The sequence below is a fragment of the Acomys minous genome (genome assembly GCF_964271855.1).
Source record: "Acomys minous genome assembly, chromosome: 2".
Classification (NCBI taxonomy): domain Eukaryota; kingdom Metazoa; phylum Chordata; class Mammalia; order Rodentia; family Muridae; genus Acomys; species Acomys minous.
In genome coordinates, this window is record NC_140484.1 from 70,161,872 (window position 1) to 70,183,889 (window position 22,018).

Below are 22,018 nucleotides of genomic sequence, written 5' to 3' on the forward strand. Positions count from 1 at the left end.
GAAGGGCCCCTTAGTGTAGCCTGAGGGCGTGTCTCCTTTTGTAACTTCTTCAAGCTTTCCTGGGACTGTTCTTTTGTTTGTTTGTCTTTGTTGTTGTTGTTTTTGTTCACTTTTTGTTTTTATGATGCTGCCATTAACAAACTCCACATACTCAGACTTTTTTTTTTCTACCAGATAGGGTTCCACTGTGTAGTAGCTGCCTCTGCCTCCTAAGTTCTGGGCTTTAAAGCTGTCGCCCCATGCCACAGTCTGTTCCCGGGTCTTCTGCTTTTTGAGTTCTGTCAGCAGTAGTCTCCTTAAGGAACATTCCTCTAAGACTGGATTTCTGTTGTCTCTTGCACTGCAGTTTACTGTGCTTCTTGACACGCACATTGTTTTGATCGAGCTTTGGGCCGTTGCTTTGTTTTCTTCTCAGTTCCTGTCTGCTGCTCTCTTTCTCCCTCTGGCTCTCATTACACTGTGTCAGAGCACTGGATGGCTGTTCAGTTTCCCCTGTTTTTTCTTTTTGTTACACAGACTAAAAAGTCAAGTCAACAGGCTTGAAGTTGGTGGATTTGGTTTTGTGCCTGCTCAGATCCTCTGCACCAGCAATCCTTGCATTAGTTGCCTTACTTTTTATTTATAGAACTTCCCATTTACTTCTTTTTAAGCAGTTTTTTCTTCTACCTGGTGAGGTACTGTTCACATGTTCTCCTTTCCTTCTTTATATAGTAGTCACCCCTTATCCGAGAGTGCCGCGTGCTGCGTGTTGGAGAATCCAGGGGGTGCCTGTAACAGACGCTAGTAGCAGAGCTCGCAAGCACTCTGTAAGGGAACTGTAATGGTGTGCATATATAAACACACCTTTCCAGAGCGTAATTTATAGCAAGCACAGCAAGATATTAACGGTAACAACGGTAGAACAGTTTAACAGGCTCCAAGTTAGATTAGTGAAGAAAGCCTTGCAGGTCCCAGTAGTCCTTTAACTGGTACCCTGAAGGAGCTCCTGCCCTGCCTGTCGTGATGTTCCAGCGGCTGCCAGGGTTGGTGCTCAGGGATAGCACCTGAAGTGGGGGAGTAGGGTGTGAAAACAAACGTTGAAATTGAAATGTCACAGGACTCAACTTTTTTAAATTTTTGGCTTTTTGAGACAGGGTTTCTCTGTGTAGTCCTGGCTACCCTGGCTCTGTAGACCAGGCTGACCTTAAACTCACAGAGATCTGGCTGTTTCCACCTCCTGAGTGCTGGGATTAAAGGCATGCGCCACCATTCCTGGCCACCTGTTTTCTTGCATAAATAATCCTCAAGTTACTGGTGGTCAACAGGTTTTGACAAAGCCGTTCTCCTCTGTATTGGCCCCAGGCAGTCATGTGACTTACGGTCCTCCTCTCTCAGCTTCCTCAGTGCTGGGATTACAAGTGTGCACCATCACACCATCCTACCCTTTGCTGTGCCAGATCCTCTGCTATCTCTTCCCGGTAATTGGCTTCACACTGTGCAGGATGCTGGCCCTGTGCTCATTTGGCCTTCTCAAGCAGGACTGAGCTGAATGTAGAATGTTTTCCATCTTGCATTTTGTGATGGGGCTTAAGTTTTGCTTCTTCCTCTTTTACTCATCTTTCCTCATTGTCCATCATTATTTTTACTTTAGTCAAGAACCATGCTTCTTTTTCTTTACAGCAAATAAAGGAAATAGTTTTGAAATGCACTTACCATTTTTGAAGGAATACTTTTACAAGTGTATTACTCTCTTGATACAGGCGGTTGAAGATGATTTTGTAGAAATGCGTAAAAATGACCCTCAGAGTATCACAGCTGATGATCTGCACCAGCTGCTCGTGGTAGCTCGGTAAGTCGTGCTCATCCGAAAGCATTCCTTTTCTACTGGCCGCAGTTCTGTTTTATTCAGCAGCATCTGAGGCTGACTTCTAAAACCTCAGGAACCTTGCCTTCTAGGGTTGAGCAGATGGGCAGAGCTTTTGCCTGAGGACAAATCCCTGAGGTTCAGATCCCACTTAAAAATCTGGGTATGCATGGCCACAAGGAATCCCAGAGCAAAATGGCTAGAAAGTCAGCCAGCCCCGAGTTCAATGGAGAGACCCTGCCTCAGTGAATAAGAAAGTGATTGAGGAAAATTCCTGACACACACCAACACCACCACCTAATCCACCACCTAATGGAAGTGGTCACTGAGGATGTTTATGTTTAGCAGTGTTCTCCGAGGTAGGACAGGTGTGATCGCCACGTTTCTAAGAGTAAAAGCCTCCTCTAATTCTGGCTCTTGGAGGATTTCTTTGTGAGGTCACACTTGGCCTTTGCTTCTGTGTAGCACTCATGTGTTGTCTCCTGATAGCTTTCCTAGTTCTTAAAACTTTTAACAATCCTAACCCTAGGTAACTTTAACATTTCAAACCAGGTTTCTGTCTCTGAGTGCCGGCCAGACGACACTTTCCAGAGAGCGATGGCTCCGAGCCAAGCAGCTAGAGTCCTCCAGGAAGAACCGGCTTCAGCAGCACCAGAGCGTCAACGGGAACGAGCTGTAGAGCTCCGAGCCTGAGGGGAGCGGCAGCCGCGTGCTGTGCTGTCCAGATTTCTTTATACCACATTGTTTTATAGATACTTTGTACCCCAAAAGATGACTTTTCCTGAAATCAAGTCTGGTGAAACCTAAAGTTTATATGATCTCTGTAAGGGCTTTTACCTTACTGGTTTTATGGAGTTTTGGAGTTTGTTTTATAATTAGTTATGATGTACAAACGTGTATTTGATATTAAAGGTTTAATAATGATAATGTTGCTGATCATACCATTTCCTTAGCCACAGCCACATCTTAGGCCAGGTTCTGAAAAGTTGTGGAGGAGCTGTGTGCGTTCAGAATGGGTCTGAGTGTGCTGAGTTCGGGATGTACTTACCACTGAGTCACGTGGCCTCGTGTCATTTGCCACATCTCTTCCTCTTATCCTCTGTTAGCGGCCTGCAGAACTGGGCTTTTCACAGACCAGAACTACCTCCAGAGACTTCGGGGGGTAGAGTTGCCAATTGATTTTGCCAAGTCATTAAAAAAAAAAAATCACTGTGATCACTATTTTGTTTTCATTAAGGACACTCAGAACACAAGAGTCTTTTAATGGAATAAATGCAGCTCTGTGAAGATGGCTACGTTGTCCTTAACTTTCCTCATATCCTGCATTTGGGAACTATTCTGACGGACTGTGAAGGGAATAGAGCCTTCATGGGGCCTTGCTCAAACAAACAACAATGCTATTTAAATAGTAAGCTTTGAGGAGGAGGAGGATCTTTTCTTTATGGTGCTGTGTATTGAACCCTGGCCTCTTACACATGCTAGACACGGGTTAGCACTGGACTACATCCCCAGCCTGCAGGCAGTGGGGACTTTTAATCATTTTCCTTGTTGTTTGGCTGACTTGATTAATGTACTGGATTTTGATCTTTTAATGTTTATCAGTTTCTAAGTGTGTTAGATATGTAACACCATTTGCTAGTGCACTGAAGGCCCGTACAGTTATTTTGATATGTGTACTTTCAAATAAACAAAAATGTTAGTACTTAAAATTTGCAAGTTAGTATAGTATGAAGGTGATTGTGGCATCGAGACTACAGAAAGGTGAGAACATTGCTGTTAACCTGTTACGTTTGAAGATGAATCCAGCTGGAAACACAGGAATGCACTGGCCCCTGACTTTTCCTCTGCTAAGGAGGCTTGCACTGACATTGCTAACCAAGGAAAGGGGGTCAGTCAACCTTGGTAAGTTATGGGGTTAGCCTAAGGAAAGGGAATACAAACTACTAGTTGCTCGGCTTTCTTTTCCTAACCTCAAATCTATTTTTTATAAGCTAATGTAAATATTGTTCATATTAGAATTCTAACTGGTTTTCATTTTTATAACTGGTAGACAAGATCTTCCTTAAACCTTTGAAAATAAAATGGTCACATAGATTTTTGAAAATGCATTTTCTTTGTCCTAGAACAAAGTTTGTGGTTTGTCTTGTCAAATTGTCCCAATGTAAACTGTAACTCACCAAAGAGCAGTCACAGTTTTGCTTGGTCTTGCAGAAAAGCTCCCTTGAGTAACCCTGGCCAGTAAATAAACTTCCCACATTATTTTTCATGAGTTAAAAGCACAGGACAACGTCTACACAAGTCGAACTCGGAGAGACTGGAATCTTCAGCCTTTTGAGGCACTGCCTCTCCCATGCCTCCTCCACACATGACTGTAAGGCAAGATGTTAACCTAACCAGACACCTGTGTGTCTCTTTGGGAATAACCACTGTTTTAATTCCTGTTGTCAAATCTCTTCATGGTTCATTTCTGTGGAAACCCAAACATGCATTGTATTTTGCCACCTGACCTTGGGTTAATACTCAATTATTCTGAAGACCCTAAAGAAAAAAAGTGGGAAAAACCAGACTGGAGCATTCAGTTTTTAATGTTTGGGATTTAAAATACAGTTTACAGTTTTAAATTATAAGAACACCGTAATTGAAAAAAGTTCCAAACAAGTGTTTGGTTATAGCAAACTTTACTATACAAGAAATTCTCACACACATGGATGCTTTAAATTACAGTGGTACTTTAATAGTCACAAGACTGACACTTGTAATAAATAACAAAAGCGGAATGCTTATCAGAGTTTCAACAGACATAATGTTAAGCTGAGAGTCGGTTAACCAGAGTAAGGCTCTAAAGGATGCCCGAGACCGTGCCGGGATGTGCTGTACAGCTTTCTTACTCTGCGTTACAGGAGAGGCCAGTGTTCTGGGTGGTCAGTTACTGCATTAGCCAGCACGTTAGCTATGTTTCCTGGTTCTTGAACCCACAAGAGCTGCTCAGTGTCCCCCTTGAAAGAGTTAAACCGCGACCTTTCTTTTAGAGATTCCTACAGTCAATATACATGATTTTATGTAACTGCAGCAGGTGTACTTTATGACAGGCAAGCCTGTATTTGTTTAGGAATTTGAGAGAAGAAAAAAATATGGGAGAAACTGGGATCAAATGAAAATACTTTGTTTCACCATTGTTAGTTCTCAACTTCATAGAGAATGGTAAAGCCCGGCAATACTGCTTTTTAAAAAAAAATTTAGATACTTCTGCACACTAGGTATCACTTTATAGTCACTAAACCCTAAACGTCTAATTTCCCCTATAGAGGCAGTGTAAAGGAGTGAGCTGACAGAGCAGAAAACCACTGATGCCTCAGATAGTGTGTCCACAGGCCATCTCCCTGCTCCAAACACCAGCCTCGCTTCCTCCCTGCGCCTCTGAGTGAGATGAGCAAACCACCCTAGTGGATTAGCTTCTCTGCCGTCTAGTCTAGGGTGACAGCTGTGGTCCTGACTTACACATCTGGAAATCTGCTCACATTCAGACTCCTTGTAAAAATAATCTCCAGTAAACATAATCTGAAATCCCTAAACTCAGTACACGTTAAAACAGCCTGATAGTTGAAAACTTCATTTTCAGTTTTTAAATAAAAGCCATAGGGTTGTAACTAAAATCTAAATCTGGATTATTCTTGTCTGGCATTGTGTAAACATATTTTTCAGTTCATTTTGCTGAGTTTCATTAACCGCTTCAGGTTCGGCTGGACTCTTCTGAACTTTGGCAACTGCCAAGTTTATCCCGTGGGTCAGCCCAGCCTGGGTAATACTAGCAACTTGGACCATGGAGCTACGGATCTTTGCAAAGGGAGAGACTGCTCTGCTGCTGCTCTCTGAAGAAGGAGTTGCACAAAGCCCTGCCTCAAGCTCCAGCAGGCTGGACCCGGAGCTGGGGGTCTTCTGAGGGGCCACGGCATTAACTGGCTCAGCTGACAAAAGCTGTGGGCCTGTCACAGAGCAGGAGACACTTAGCTGAGACGGTCGAGAAGGCATCTGTCCCACTGATTCTGACTGGCTTTCTTCGTTAGAAACGTGATTCGTCTTTTGGGTTCCTTCCTCACTATTCTGCGATACAGACCTGGTCTCTGACAGCTCAATCACGTTGTTCTGTGCATCCTGCACAAATCGGTGGCAGTACACATCCACAGGCTTGGCAAAGCCAGTCAGTACACACAGGTTGTCGGCAGAAGGACTTTTCTTCAAGGGAGACTCCTGGCCTTTTCCAAACCCACTCCCAGGACCAGCAGTAGCCTCTGCGGGAGCGTGAATGCTGATGTCGGTGCTGCTGGCGGACTGGGACCGGCTGCCTAACCTAGGTGCTGAAGCAATGATGCCACAGCTCGGGAGAATGTAATCTACTGGCCCTGTACTCTCTAAGGAACTGGCTAGCTGCTTGTCTTCCTCTGACTTGGAATTTGTGAGGAACTCGTCAGAGTGGTAGGAGTCATTATCTGAAGACATGTCCCCGTCAGACTCCCCCTGGACCTTGGTACTTATCACTCCTGAGTTTTCCATGGTCTCCAGACTACTATCTGACTTCCAAAGATTGACTTTTAAGTTTGGTTTTAGAAAGTTAACTTTCATTTCAGGCTTTGTAAAGTTTCCTAATTTTCGTAGGTTGCCAATGTTCACATTGGATTTGGTCTGCTTTACTTTTTGATTTAGAGATGAAAACTTGCTCATTAAAAAACTTTTCCCCTGGGCCAGAGAGCCTTGGTGTTGAGATCTGATACCAATGATGTCTTCATGAGGCTTACTGCTTTTCCTATAAGTTAGAGGAAAAATAAAAGGGTTAACTTCTTCTATAATCATAATACATAATCTTGGATTTATACATGGAATCCAAAATACCTATATTTTAGAATATAGATATTCCAAATATGCCTATTTGGAATCTGAAAATACTTATAACAACTAAAGTGGAAATGCTTTGTATTTAGGCCAGACTTCCTGAAAGCGAGGCATGGTTAACTGATAAGATAACCAGAGTTGGATGGTGTTTTCGTTAGAAATGTAACTCAAACTTTCTAGCAGCTACCCAAAAAAAAAAAAAAGGTGGAATTAAAATTTTGCATGTCATATACAAAATAGTACACCTCATCACAGATATATAAAAAGATTTGTATCTAGGTCCTCTTTAAAACAGTCAGTGTGCACTATTACAGCATAACTGAACTGGACTGGCCACATTTCAAAGGCCAGCACTGTTCTGACAACCACAAGTCTAACACATGCTCCGTGCAGTGGCTCTAAGCACTGATGCAGAGTGCTTGCTGGCTGGGAACCTGTAGGAATATACTCCTGTCAGTTACAATTTTTTCTTAAAGATCTGAGGTATTTAATATAGCAAATCTGTGTTCTCTCCTTTGTCATCGAGTGTCTGTGTGCACATCTGCACAGGGCCACATGCCACAGGAGCACTGCAGGAAGAACAGGTTCCTGAAGTGTTGTCACAAGGCAGAGGAAGCTCTCCTACCCCGGTGGAGCAGGAGCCTGGCCATTGTTCAGGAGAAGGGAAAGTCCACACTAAATGTGAAATGACCTGTTGGCAGGAATTAGTGTTTAAGACGCTATTTCCTCTGCACACCAGTGGCACTGGGATGCGTTCTCTGGTCACTTTTAAGAGCTGAAACAGCATCACCTGTGGCCAGAGCAGAAAGGACTTTCTCTCAAGTACTGTGAGCCATGCACTACTTAGCAAGTGAAGTGCTCGTGTTTGCACTAAGCACATCTGGCTATTGAAACGTGCTGTCATTTGAGAAAATAAAAGCCTGGGTGGTTAAAGGACTCCAGACTGAGGATGAGGTCTGTAAGGTGCTGTAGAGTTAAGGATCCTCTTCTAAGGAAATCAGCCAAGCACGAGAAGATAACAGGCACAAGCAAACTGTTCGGTGGTTGGATTTGAAAGTTGTGTGCGCTACCATTAGTTAACTCTGTGTGACCCTTCTGACGGTCATTCTCATCTTAAGTCTGTGCCAAGGGCCACAGAGTCTTCAGTCAACACAGTGGCTGGTCTCCTCATCGTCTCTACATGCTAGGGCTGAGGCAGGAGCAAGACTTCGAAGCTAGACCGTGCTATTAGTGAGATCCTGTCTCACCACAAAAAAGGGCTTTTAGCTGGGTTGGTAGAGACTTGCCAGCATGCATGCGACCATGGACCCAGTCTCCCGCACAGCGCAGACGGTGTCTGGTGGCACAGGTTCGTAATGCCAGACTCAAATGCGGTTTAAACTGCATGCGCTGTATGGATGTGCTTCTTAAGAACAGTGATGTCAGCGCACTCACACAGTGTAGAGTTTTGTTGTTGTTTTTTAACTCTGGGCTTTCACTGTTTTAGGACAGGCTCTCTCTACCCAGTCTGGCCTCCCAGATGCTGTGGTTCCAGATGTGCCCCACCTGACCTGGCTCTGAGTGATGTCCCCACTCTTGACACTGACCTGTCGAGTCTCTTCTCAATGATGGGGACATCCAGTCCCATGGCTTGCTTGGTGATCTGTAGCATCTCTGCAATGCACTGCAGAGTATCTGAAACCCAAACACAACAGCTCTCAGCAAATTCCTCCAGGCACAAGAAAATACCAGCCCGAAGCCAATGTGTGGCCACGGATTTAAATACTAGTCTATTACCTTTAGCTTAGAGAAAACTGTTATTTGCTCGCTATCCTCCACTTTACTAATTCAACGTGTTCTAAGTGATGACTTTAACAGAAGAATCGAGAGCAATAGAGCTGAACAAACAGCAGTTAAACATTTGTTAGGACTCACTGTGCTGGACGCCGGGGCAGCACCCACCCACGGACAAGGAGTCGGCCCTGTTTGCTGCTAACACTACAACTCAGTACTGCCCAGATCCTTGCCGACTACACCTTCCATTCCAACAACGGGAAGAGGGATATCTCAGAGCACAATCCTCCTGAGCCATCTTCCTAGAAACCAGCTCTCCCACACAGTGTCCCACACAATGGGCTTATAGTAGACACAACGCTTTTACTAAAAGATCTCCGAGTAATCTCACCTTTCCCATCTTCTTCAGGACTTCGCGGTGCGGCTCTCAGCGTGTGGAAGTAGCCACTTGCTTCATTACACCGGTAGTGCAGGCGCATGCAGGAGAACTTTGGTTTGCCAAAAAGAGTAGGCTCAGGACCTAACAGAAACGAGTTATGGTCAAAGGTGCTTTTCACACAACATTCTCATCCTTTACTTCAAATGCACGTATAATATCAGCTAACTGAGCATATTTCTATTCATAATCTAAGCAGAGATAAGATATAAGCGCGTGTCCATTTGTGAAAATGCTTTTATAGCATGCGTTAGCCATGGGTTTCGCTATGACAGTTCACACATGTACATATCCCCGCCATCCAGAGACCCCTCAGTTATATGCCCCCTGTTCTCCTATGAACGTGTGATTTGATGAGGCCACAAGAACACTCCTTCTGTCGTAATTGCTTAAGCTGTTTGGCCCCTGGACTTGTCTTCATGAGGCACATCACTGAAGAGGCAGGACACGCACCACCACAGACGGCTTGGAGAACCCCGGCCTGCGGGACACGCACCACCACAGACGGCTCGGAGAACCCCGGCCTGCGGCTTACGTCATGTGCCAGCATTTACCTATTTCTATCTTCTCCAGGTCTTCTAGGCTTAGTCGCTGGTACTGGTTTACTTTATCAACTTCATCATCGCAACTAGGGAAAGGGAGTGAAAGGAGGTTAAAAGCCAGATGTCTTGGCCTTAGTGCCAAAGCTGAGGTGCACTATAACAAGCTACCACATGCAGCACACATTCTAGAACAAAGCAAAACATAAGAACTATAAAATAAGAGTAACAGCCCAGGGCTGGAGAGGTGGCTCAGCGGTTCGGAGCATTGTCTGTTCTTCCAAAGGTCCTGAGTTCAATTCCCAGCAACCACACGGTGGCTCACAACTGTCTATAATGTGATCTGATGCCCTCCTCTGGAGTTCAGGCACATGTGCAGGCATACAAAATAAATAAATCTTAAAAAAAAAAAAAAAAGTAACAGCCCAGCACTCAGGGGGCAGAAACAGGTGGATCTCTCTGAGTTCCAGGCCAGGTAGGGCTACATAATGGGGAGACCCTAGCTGGGTGCAGTGGTACCCGCCTGTAGCCCTAGTACTCGGGAGGCAGAGGCATCCAGCCTGGTTTACAAAGTGAGTCCAGGACAACCAAGGCTATACAGGGAAACCCTCTCTTGAGGAGGGAGAGAGAGAGAGAGAGAGACCCTGTCTGGGAGTGGTGGGGGTGGTGGAAAGTAAAATTTAAGATAACAACTAATGGAAATGTTTACAAAAAGAAATCAATTACAAGGCAAAAAAAATTTTCAGTTTTATAAACACAAAATGAAAACAAACCTAATTAAAATTAAAGTAGCACACACACATTAAAACACCTTAGTTAAGGAATAATACAACAGATGGGTTTGATACCCCAAATCAAAGAAGAAAACAGTTGTAGCCTGTGCCATAGGCATGTGGAATGACAGGAAAATGGCAGTTCAAAGCAAGCAGAAAATAAAGGGGGCATTTACTCAGGAAATACGCATTGAAGCTGCACCCTGGGCAGCTCATGGAACAAGCACTTCAGCTTTGGTACTGGCACAGATAATTGCCTTTTTGGAGATGGTGCTAACCACCAAAGTCACATACATAATTGATCATATGCTTGTAACCAAGGAGACGCTGAAAGTCACATAATCATATGCTTGTAACCATGGAGACGCTGACGTGTGCACATGCGCACACACAAGCTGTACATCCGCAGAGCTGCATCATCCCGTGGCAAAAAGCGACAAGGAATTCAGTGTCTAACAATGGGGGGAAAATACAGTAAGACAAGCCATGATACATGGCCACTCATAAAAAGAAAATTATGTGTGCATAGTGCCCAGGCTTTGATGAACTCCAAGTAATACTAAGCTCAAACAGTGATAAATAACTCAAGTTTTCAAAGATGATTATTTTAAAGGCTCAATGAGATTTTTGTATATACATGAGGACAAAAAAATGTTAAGAATTTTCAAAAGCAAATATTTTCCAAAAACAAACTGAAAGCTTTAAATCAATGGCGACTTACTAGGCCACGTAGTAGGCGGAGTTAGAAAGCAGCAGCAGCACGTCCACCTCCCTGTGAGCAGCGTCAGTGAGGCTGGCAGACAGGACACCCGAGAAATTATTTACATCCACATTTTTTTTTTTGCAAGCATATTCCTACTATGACAAAAGGTTGCCCAGGGGAACAAATGAAAATGAAATAGTTTTACTTCTGAAGTTAAATTTAATACAAAGGCAATCTATCCATTTGAGGGGGCAAAAATAATCTTAAACATCTTTCCCCAACCCCACCTTTGAGGTGGGAGCAGATCTGCGTAAAGGAGAGCCAGAGCCAAAGGGAGGTCTGTTCAGGCACGACCAGCAGGGGGAGCAGTCCTCAAAGGAAAAAAGGATAATTGGGGGGGGGGCGGGAGGGAAAAAAATGGACGGTGACAGAGAGGTGGTTACTGGGAAGAAGAAAGAAAACGTGACACCCAGAAGGAGAAATCATATGTTTGCCAGTGTTCAAAATAGCATACTAGACACTGAGGATATTTTTTGCACTACTAGAAAACAGCTATTCTGGAATAGTCTCAGATAAATTCAACAGTTGTGAACGTGAAGCAAGGCAAGCCACACTCCGTTTTTCTCACTATAAATTTCACTTGGCTTTCAAGGAATGAGTAAGCACTACCTTCAGGCCATTTTGTTACATTCTCCACTCCAAATACCAAAGCATTAGAATTCAGGTGAGTGTTGAACCACCAAACCAAGAAAGACTATAGCAAAATGCACAATTTGAGAATTTCTGACATGGAAATGGCCAAGGACTGAAATATTCAAATAACCGACAAACAGGAATAATATAAACTGAAATGAACATTTTAACCCAATATCTAATCTGGCCCGAGTAGCCTTTCCAGCCAAGTTGATAAAAATGCATTCTGACAGCTGATCGTCAGGTTTCACGTCAAGAAATTCCTGCCTTAGGATCTCAAACCCATCTGCTAGCTCTTATTATCAAAGCAGTAGCAAAAACGAACAACTCAAATAGGAAATATCAATTGGAGGTGAAATTTAAGCTGCTAATTTGCCTGAGAATGAGGTCACTGTTAGAGGGCCCTGCAGGGAAGAGCGGGTTTACCAACACCGTCACCTCGGGTTTTCTGCATCAGCACCATCTTGTTGCAGCCTAAGTCCATCAGTTTGAATTGAAATTAATTCCTCCATGTTCCCCTACACTGAAGACATCAATGAATGAACTAACACAGTAGCACCTAATAAACCACGACCTGATTCTGGCAGCCAATATCTGAGTAAGAGAACACCACAAAATCAGAGATCCTGGTGGCTTAGCAGAAAATGACGCAGAATGATACACTAAATGGAATTGAGCTTTTTGCACGGATACTTACTGCATTCTGAAAACTGCTGCTTGAGCCGAGCCACGTCACAAAAATTACATCACGACACAATTTTTACACACACACAAAAAAACATCTAATTACAGCGTCACTTCCATCCTGGCTGCCTATTCTAGAGTATTTACATCAGTCAAAAACATTATGTCCTTATCTAAAAGCATTTGGCACGAAACAAGCGGTCGAATGTTGTCGGCCTTTTTTCCCCTCCCACCCCATTTTTACTGCAGTCTTAGGTGCAGTAAATAATCCCCCCTGCCCATATACCCACCCCCTACCCTTTAAAAAAAAAGAAAAAGCACATTTGATACGAACAAGAAAAAAAACAAAAACCCTTATGTATAATTCCCCCCCACCCCCAGCATTGCAGCTCCTAGCTGCTGCCCTAATCATTCTTGTTTTCCCGCCACTGTGGCAAACCTTCCTTCCACACTATAAAAACAAAAATTGCCAAAACCACATGCAGCCCAACGACGGAGACAATGGTCGCGTAAAAGGCGCTGTCTTCCGGGGACATTAACATCAGGCTTTGGAAAAGAAGTAATTTACAGGAAAAATACAGCCCCACAGGTACTTTAACCATAAGTCCTGCAAAAAGGAGGAAAATCTTAAAAGTCATGGCGAGAACGCCATCAGACTTGGGCTCCGCAGCGTTGGCTGGGGGAGCGCGAGGCGCAGGGGGCGGCTGCCTGTGCGAGCGCGGCATCCTCGGTCTGCACCGCACCTCGCGCCTGCAGAGAATGGCGCTGCGAAGCCTTCGCCAGTCACGCCCACTTCCGCTGCGGCTGGCTGCCAATGCGCGTGCGCATTGCATCTTGCGCATCCCGCGGCACCCTCCACCGAGAATATAGACCCCGGCCCGTGGAGATGGGGAGGGGGGACTTCTGGCTTACGCCTTTACCGCAGTCTGGCGGACAGAGAGTTGCCGCGTGGTTGCTGCTGCCCAGCAAAAACCCTGCGGAGGGTAGCTGTGCCGGGCGCAGTCGGCAGCCGCGGTTTCGGCAGGTGCTCAGGCACCTGTCTGCAGCTCTCCTAGTTCCTTTCGAACCCAACCAAGCCTCTTTCCAGTCACTAAAGCCTGTTCTGTGGCAACTGAGGCGGCAAGAGTGCAGGCTGGAAAGATACAGTCCAGGAGAGCTGCCTCTGCCCCGTGTCTGCAGGGATGGACTGTGAGGCCGGCCGAGCGCTGCGTTGCCGCAATGCGCACCTGCCGCGGCACGCGCTGGACAGTTCCTATGGCCGCTTCTGGCCTCTCCTGCATAAGGCTCTGGTAAACGGCTTTCCAGACAGTTTTTCGCTACCGATACTGCAGTGAATGCGGCGAAACCTAATGCGCTGACGAAACAGTCCTTAGGATTATACAAAACTACAGTATTTTTAAAATAACACAATAGCATAGAGAATAACACATCAAATATTTATGTAACGACAATCCACTCCTGCATTTGCTCCCTGTCTTACTCCCTACACCCTAATCCTAGCCCTGGTCTTGAAAAAAAATTATTCCAGTTCAGGGACAAAAAGACAAAAGGATTGACAGATAGCACCACCAGAAAAGATACTTCCCCGCAAGTCTCAAGACCTGGGTTCCATCCAAACCAAATCGTTCACGCAGGCAAAACTGTGTCTGGGCAAGTTGCATGTACACACACACACACACACACACACACACACACACACACACACGATGCAGTGATGGTGGCATCACTGTGTAGATAAATCAGGCTGCTCTCAAAATCACTTAGATCCGCCTGCCTCTGCCTTTCAGTGTTGGGACTAAAGAGTATGCCAGCACACCTGGCTTAAATAGATTAAAAAAAAAAAAAGACAATTGAAAAAACAGGTAAGGGAGTAGGGCGTGGTGGCTCACACCTTTAATCCCAGCACTTGGGAGGCAAAGGTAGGTGGAGCTCTGTGAAGCTGAGCCTAGTCTGGTCTACATAGTGAGTTCCAGGACAGCCAGGGTGACACAGAGAAAACGTGCCTTGGGGGAGGGGGGGACTACCAAACCCTACACTACAAATAGGTGAACTGTGTCCTTTATAAATTATGTATCAATACAATTATCCTAGGACCAGGGTGATGGCTTGGTTAAAAAAAAAAATAAGGACCTGAATTCAGATTTCCAGCATCCACATGTTTGTAACCCTAGCACTTCAGGTGGGGGTTGGGAGAGACGGGAGAAAGGCTCTTGGTGGCCAGCTAGTCTAGCCATAATTACAAGCAACAAGTTCAGTAAGAAACATTGTCTCAAGGGAGAAAGCCAGCTGCTGAGATGACTGGGGTAAAAAAAAGGCACCTGATACATCTAAACTCAAAGCCTAGGTACATGTGATGGGAGGAACTGGCTCCCTGAGTTGTACTCTGATTATATGCACACTGCCGCTTGTATATATACACACTGACACACAATAAAATTTTAGAAGGCAGGGCAGTGGTGGCACATACCTTTAATCCCAGGACTTGGAAGGCAGAGACAGGCAGATCTCTGTGAGTTCTAGGACAGCCAAGACTACACAGAGAAACCCTGTGTCAAACCCACCCCCTCAAAAAAAAAGTTGTTGTTGTTTTTTTTAATTTTAGAAGTCCATCAAGGATGAATGGTTGAGGCAGGCACACGGTGACTTGCTGGAGCCCCAAGCAGAGCCCAATGCCATGTAGCCATTCCCAGAGTACCTAGTCCTCCACCAGGCACCCAGCAAGCTCTGGATCTGGATCTGCACCCAGTTAGCAAACATTGTACAGTGATGCTACAGAAAACTCAGATGCCCAGAGCATGTTGCTCATGGAGAGAAGAGGGAAACCACACACAGGTACCTGCACACACGCAAACACACACACACACACACACACACACACACACACACACACACAGCCTTAGAAATGAAAGAAAACCAGCGGCACATTTAAAGAAACTACAGCCTAAGCCCACACCCTAGCCTAAAAGCTCCTAAGCCTTAACAAGCTCTCCCTATGCTAAGCCACCGGTCGATCAAACACCTCCCATAAAGACAGAAAACAAAACCACACAGAGCCAGCGCTATGTAGAGCTCAGGAGGCAAAGGGCTTGCCTGAGTCACGTTCTTGAAGCCCTGAACGCCACAGAAACAGGGCTTGGTTGTGTACGCACCTCATTAAGAGACAGGAGCTGGTAAAACACGAGGACTTCTGACCCTACTCATCAACGCAAGACAAAGGGTTCTGCAACTTAAAACCCTATTGCTTATCACAGACCACGGCATGACCCTGCTCAAGCCAAGAGCCAAAATGTGAGCTAAGTAGCTCCAGCTCCAGAACATCTGCCCACCGTCTCCCCATCAGTCCTTCTATCCCAAAGCCATAAAGTTTCTAAGAACAGTAACAATGAGACAGGAAAAATACTGGAAAAGGGCCAAAGACCTCAACCTCATATGCAATTCAGCCAGTCTAGCATGGCCAACCTAGAGGAGAGCCTTCTGGGACCCGAGTGGAGAGTGTTAGGCAGCTGTGGGTGTCACAAAGCAGACATATATCTGTTCCAGAAGTCTGCAGCTCTGACCTTGCCCCACAGAGGCCCTTGAGCAGCAGCACACCATCCTTTCAGACACCCCTCTTGCCCTGGGCAGCAGTGGAGCTCCCCGGTGAGCCTCTAGCTTAGACATGACACAGGGAGCTTACATTAATGCCCTAGAGGAAGAAGAGAGCGACCGTGGGGGCTTTAGCCAATGAAACAGAAAAAGTACACTCCTATGCGACTCATCACGCAAGGAAGAATCAGAAGACAGACCATTTATTATCAGGAAGCGAAGGAAAGCCAGGAGACCTACCCAGAGGCCTACACCCGAAGATGCCCTAAGGGACAAGAAGAAAGAAACATTTATGCCTGGCAAACAGTTTCATGAAAATCAATGTGAAACAATAAAAGTCTGGTGTGGGTCTTTAAGATGCACCAACGGCTAGGATACGGGTTGCTCTCAGGAAACAGAATGAAAAGAAAGCTCAAACAGAAACAAGCTCAGCCTGAATCCAAAAGGCACACAAAGGACCCTGGGGCTCAATTTATATATGAAGACGACCTCCCTGACAGTCAGACACATAAGCCACGGGCTAGTTAGCACCTACAGACGGGGCAGCAGGAAGAAGAAATGGGATGGACTTGAAGCTTGCATCTTAGGACACAACGCAAATGAGATGCTTGGAAGGGAGAACCACTTGGTAAAAATCCACCAACTCTGATCTGCATGTTTCAACTTCCAGTGAAGAAAAAAATGGGACCTGCTTTCTGGAGAGTACACTCCATCTATACAGCTCAAACACAGAGCAGAAGGCTGTCCACACCCTCGCTCTCGAGCATACTGTTGTTAACGAAGTACTCTCTATCAAGAACTCTTGTCACGGATGTACGGAAGACAGTGGCTCTCTATTACCAAGAAAGCCAAACTTTACTGCTGTTACAGTAGGGAGTAAGCCAGACTCGGTAGCTACGATCTTTAATGCCAGCACTTGGGAGGCAGAGGCATGAGGATCTCTGTCTGTGAGAGGCCAGCCCGGTCTACACAGAGAATCCTGTGACAGCCAGGGCAACATAATAAGATCCTGTTTCAAAAAAGGAAAAATAAGAAGCAAGGTGTGTCTTGCTAAAAATTGGGAATGGGTGGGGGTGGAGAAGTATTACATCATGCTAGCAGCTAACAGGAACAGAAGCCACTGTGTTCCTCTAAGTGCTTGGCAACCACTCCCTTTGAAGCTGAGGATAATCTTGAGTTTCTGATCCTCCTGCCTCCATCTTCCTAGGACTGGGCTTGGAGGCATGAGGTGCAAGTGACTGAAGCCAGGGCTTCTTGTGTATAAGGGAAGGAAGCCTCTACCAACGGAACCACAGCCCCAGACGCTGCACGTTTCTTAAAGACATATCCTAGACTCAACTCTTGTTCCGCCACTAACTTCACAGAACTGGTGAGCACTATTTTCATGGGTCTTTGCAAGAGGTTGCAATGACTCTTCACAAAGCATGCTTACCCTAATTTTGAGGCACTGAGTACAGGTTACTAACACACTTCAAATCATTTTTAAGATTTGGTTTTATTGTATGTGTTTTGCCTGCATGTATGTCTGTGCAGACCCTGGGCATAGTGCCTGCCTTAGAGCATTTAACAAATGTAGGTAGGCAGCGTGTAGCTCACTCTGTGGGTCCCCTCAAACCTTTCTCTCGGGAGACCAGCCTGCTGTATTGAGGCACACATACGTGCAATCGGTAAGAGGTACAATGACGCTTATTTTTATTGGTATAAAGTGGTTCCAAGCTTTCATAGAATAAATAGGCCAACTCATACTTGACTTTTTTTTTTTTTTTAAACAAAAACACCCAGTTTTGAGTGTTCTTCAGAATACTGATGCAGTGGACTGTTTAAACATTGTTCTACTTTGTTTCACTTTTTGAGACAAGACTTCTCTATAGCCCACGCTGTCCTGGAACTCTCTATGTAGCCCAGGCTGTCCTGAACTCTTTATGTAGCCCAGGCTGTCCTGGAACTCTTTATGTAGCCCAGGCTGTCCTGGAACTCTTTACGTAGCCTCGGCTGACCTCAAACCCAAGCAGTCTCCCTGCCTCAGCCTCAAAACGGATGGGATTACATATATGAGTCAACATTCCAGGCATTAAAAAAAAAAAAATCAAGTATTGTATTTAAGTATTTCTTTTCATGGCCTAGTTTTTTTCAGCACTCCCTTAATTCTGTACCAAACATGAGTGTGCCTTGCACTGCGACTGCCATGCTTGGTGCGATCAAGTCCACGTGTCATGAACAACTGCTGGTGCTAACGGTGACAACTTCTCAACCCAGAACAGGAAGCTGGCCGAGCGCTGGGCCCCGCGGCTCACCTGGGGTCGCAGTCGATCAGGGCCCAGCCCCCGTGGAATTTCTCATCCCCCGGCAGCAGCAGCTTCATGTAACTCTGTAGGAGCTGGCTGATGAGCTCCTGGTGGCTCCTCTGGTTTTCCTTATGCAAAGCTTCATGCTCTTTCTCCTTGGTAAATATGGAATAAAGATCTTCTGTCACTGGAATGCCTTGCATCAAATCTAGGGTAGAAGTGTTAATACTATCATCATCTTAGCTTTACCGATGTGTCTTTTAGAAAACAAAAGAGAGTCTAAGACCTAAAACAACAGAATCCATAAACGAAAGCAGAAAGCATAGATCTTTTCCACCTTAAAGCAGGCTCATTTTTTTTTTAGACTGGATACTAAAAATATAATAAAAAAAAAGAAAAATCAAATTAGATGTCATCAAAATTACGAACTTCTGTGTTTCTGGAAACATTTCATGGGTGAGAAGAATTTCATGGCTTTCTCGGTCTTTGTACATGTCTTCCCCGGGGCCTGCTGACCCTCAGCTGCATTATCAGCCGCTTCCTGCTCTGTGCTGTGTACAGTACTGTGCGTTTCCCTCACAGGCCCTGGGAGTAGCTCTACTGCATGTGAGGGCGAATCTTTCAAGATGGACCTCATCTCAGATGTGAGCATTATACTGTAGACTTGGGTGATGAGTTCTCATTTGTCTCAGTTGGTACCTAATAGAAAGATGGCCCTCTGGGTGACACTGAGCATAATCCCCCAGGGGACAGGCCGGTAGGAATGGACTAAGGGAGACAAGCTTACGCTGACTCGGCACGCCCCCTGCTTACACACCCTGCAGAGGGCGTTGCTCACGGGGCTGCAGGTGAGGCCAACGGTCTGCATGGATCTGATGCAGATTCTAGGGTGGGCCTGAAAACGAAGGAACTGGCTTTATGGGCCTCATGAGAAGCCAGCTTGATTGATGACGTCATGGAGATTACCCAATCCTGAGTGAAGATGCTATCCACCTGTCACTGAGGGGCTTGCTCTGGGTGCATTTACAACTGTTCATCCTGTGGGGGATTTGCATACCTAATACATAAAGAACTTCTAACAGCTCAGCAATACCAAGTCTATCTAATTCTAAAATAAGCAAAAACTTTAACAGACTAACTTCCTCCCAATGGGGTACGCAGCAAAAGCTTTAATAAGCTACTTGGAGTCTGTTCATTATGAACACATTTCGGACACTGAGGTCTAACTAAGGCAGCTCGCGGGAAGAAAGTCTGCTAACCACTGGCCTCCCAGCACTCAACGAGCTGCCATTACTGTTAGCTTCTCCCTCGAACATCAGACCAAGGTGAACAGACAGCTGGAGTGGGGCAGGTGCAGAACCCAGCTTCTCAGTGACATAACAAATAGGTGCCTCAGCCAATGGAGGCAAGACATTCTTTTTCCCTCTACTACTAACATCCAAATCTCAGCCAGATGTGGTGCACACCTTCAACCCCAGCGCTCGAGAGGCAGGCAAGTGGATCTCTGAGTTTGACGCCCGCCTGGTCTATATAATGAGTTCCAGGTCAGGCAGCACTACAGCGTGAGACCCTGTTCTAAAACATCCAAGTCTTTAATTATATCATGTACATGTACACCTCTGGCAAACGAGTCAGACTCTCTGTTTTGTTTATGGAGATTAAATTCAGGGCCTTAGATTCTCTAGGCAAGTACTCCAAAACTGAGTGACAGCCCAGCTCTGAACCCAGCTTCTTCCTGTTAGGCTCCTCCAATTCCTATATGGTATTTGGCTCAGGGTTATTTCACACACGCTAAAATAATCAGGTAAAAGAAACAGAACCTAAAAATTAATCTTAGGGACCATAGACCATCTATGTCATATTTGTTTCTAATCCAGAATGGTCTACTTTTACTTTAATCCTGTAAAATATCATGTTCTTGAAACTCAAATTAACATGTCAACATAGCAATTTTGTGGGTAATCTACCAGCCATTTCCTCTTCTAAAAAGTAGTGCGTTGGTTAGGATACTCTGTGGCTTATGGAAAAGGATGGTGGTATATTTGTAATGACAAATAACTAACAGGAAAGAAAATCATCTGCTTACATGGCCTGAGCAAAAGGGAAAACCAATGAATATGAAGATTCTACATGCTGAGGTTTTGGGGTCCTATGTCCCCCACACTAGCACCTTCAAGCCCGTTTTTCTATTACTTGAGTAACAAACTAATACATATGGAATTGTATGTTCCTTTGTTGCTCTAGCCAAAAACATCTGTCAAACGCTAAGACTGTGAAAATTTGAATTTGATATATTAGAAACACAAGTACAGTACAAAACACAATACGTGCAAGAAGCTGAATTCTGCAACCTCTCACTTGCAGAAGGGACCGTGGTCTTAGGGAGGGGAGCCTCCCTCCTTACCGATGACGGCCTGCCTGTAAGCATCCTTACCGATGACGGCCTGCCTGTAAGCATCCTTGAACCGGCTGAGGTAGTACCTATTCGCAGAGTTAACGCCATCCTTCATGACTCCTGCCAACTTCCTCTCTCCCGTCCTGGTGAAGTCGCCCTGTCAAAGAAAAGGTAACTGTGGAATTCTACTCAAATGTAAGAATGGTCTCAAAAGTCTTTGGAACTTTCAGTTCAAGACGGGAAATATATACTAGTATTTGACTCTGATTTCAGCATGCCAAATAATTTTATGTAATATTTATTCATGGCATCAAGCCTTCAGATAAATGGCCCTTTAGGGAAAAGCCATTCCTGGCAACTTACAGAATTTCTAAGACAAAACCAACTATATAACAAGTACTAAAAAGATAAAAAAGATTTGTCCAGGCTCAAACCGGTATATATTCCAAACAAAAAGTTAGAGGGTGGAGGAAAGGATCTGAGACATTTTCTCACGTAGCCTCAACTTGCCTAACTCTGGAGCCAAGAGTGACCTGACCTCGATCCTCCTGCCTGCACATCCCAGGAGCTAGGACTACAGGCGTGCGCCACCCTGCCCAGGAGCTAGGACTACAGGCGTGCACCACCCTGCCCAGGAGCTAGGACTACAGGCGTGCGCCACCCTGCCCAGGAGCTAGGACTACAGGCGTGCGCCACTCTACCCAGCTTTCAAAAGCAGCTTTTCTGATGTGGGAAGATATGGATAGTTCTCTAGAGTTTGTTGTAATGAGATTTAACGTGTGTGTGTGTGTGTGTGTGTGTGTGTGTGTGTGTGTGTGTGTGTGTGTGTCCATGTCCACGTGCAGTCCATGGAGACCAGAGTTCCTAACCTAGTCTCAGAATGAGGCCATTAATAGAGAGGTAGTGACTTAAAGTGACTCAAAGATAAGGAAGGTACAGCCCCCAGCCCTATACCAGACCATTAGTTTTACCCGTGACAATCTCAGAAACACGCTGCGCTCCTGCAAACTTATTGGAGGAGGTGTGCCACCCAGGCTGGCCCACACCAGGTCTAGTCTCCCCCTGCCAGCAGGTCAGGGCGTAGAGCTCAGCTGCTCTCCAGCAGCACACCTGCCACGCTCCCCGCCATGATGCTAACAGACTAAACCTAGGAAACTGTAAGCCAGCTCCCAATAAATACTTCTTTTTATGCCAGGCATGGTGGCACATGCCTGTAATCCCTGCACTGGAATGGGGGGGGGGGCTTCTGTGAGTTCGAGGCCAACTTGGTCTACTCTACAAAGGAATTCAGGCCAGCCAAAGCTATACAGATAAATCTTGTCTCAAAAAACCAAAAACCAAAACAAAACAAAACAAAAAAGCAAAAACTTCTTCTTATAAGAGTTGCCTTGGTCACAGGAGGTTGCAGGCTGCAGGTGTGCC

At 45.3% G+C, this 22,018-nt stretch overlaps 2 protein-coding genes across 5 annotated transcripts in view; one reads left to right on the top strand and one right to left on the bottom strand.

The window, feature by feature from the left end:
- The window catches only part of MCMBP (minichromosome maintenance complex binding protein), a 45,470-nt gene extending 42,700 nt beyond the window's left edge, over positions 1-2,770 (top strand). Inside the window, exons 15-16 of the mRNA XM_084757671.1 lie at positions 1,740-1,828; positions 2,396-2,770. Coding sequence (XP_084613797.1) covers positions 1,740-1,828; positions 2,396-2,522 — 216 coding nt within the window. The 3' untranslated portion in view covers positions 2,523-2,770. The remainder of the gene's footprint in view (positions 1-1,739; positions 1,829-2,395) is intronic.
- A 1,640-nt stretch (positions 2,771-4,410) lies between these two features.
- Positions 4,411-22,018, bottom strand: part of INPP5F (inositol polyphosphate-5-phosphatase F) — an 88,595-nt gene continuing 70,987 nt past the window's right edge. Inside the window, exons 14-20 of one of the 4 annotated variants that reach the window (XM_084757626.1) lie at positions 20,636-20,753; positions 18,211-18,409; positions 10,973-11,044; positions 9,494-9,567; positions 8,895-9,023; positions 8,317-8,404; positions 4,411-6,644 (exon numbers count right to left, since the gene is read on the bottom strand). In XM_084757626.1, coding sequence (XP_084613752.1) covers positions 5,498-6,644; positions 8,317-8,404; positions 8,895-9,023; positions 9,494-9,567; positions 10,973-11,044; positions 18,211-18,409; positions 20,636-20,753 — 1,827 coding nt within the window. In that variant the 3' untranslated portion in view covers positions 4,411-5,497. The other 3 variants (XM_084757628.1, XM_084757629.1, XM_084757627.1) reach the window with 3 other exon arrangements.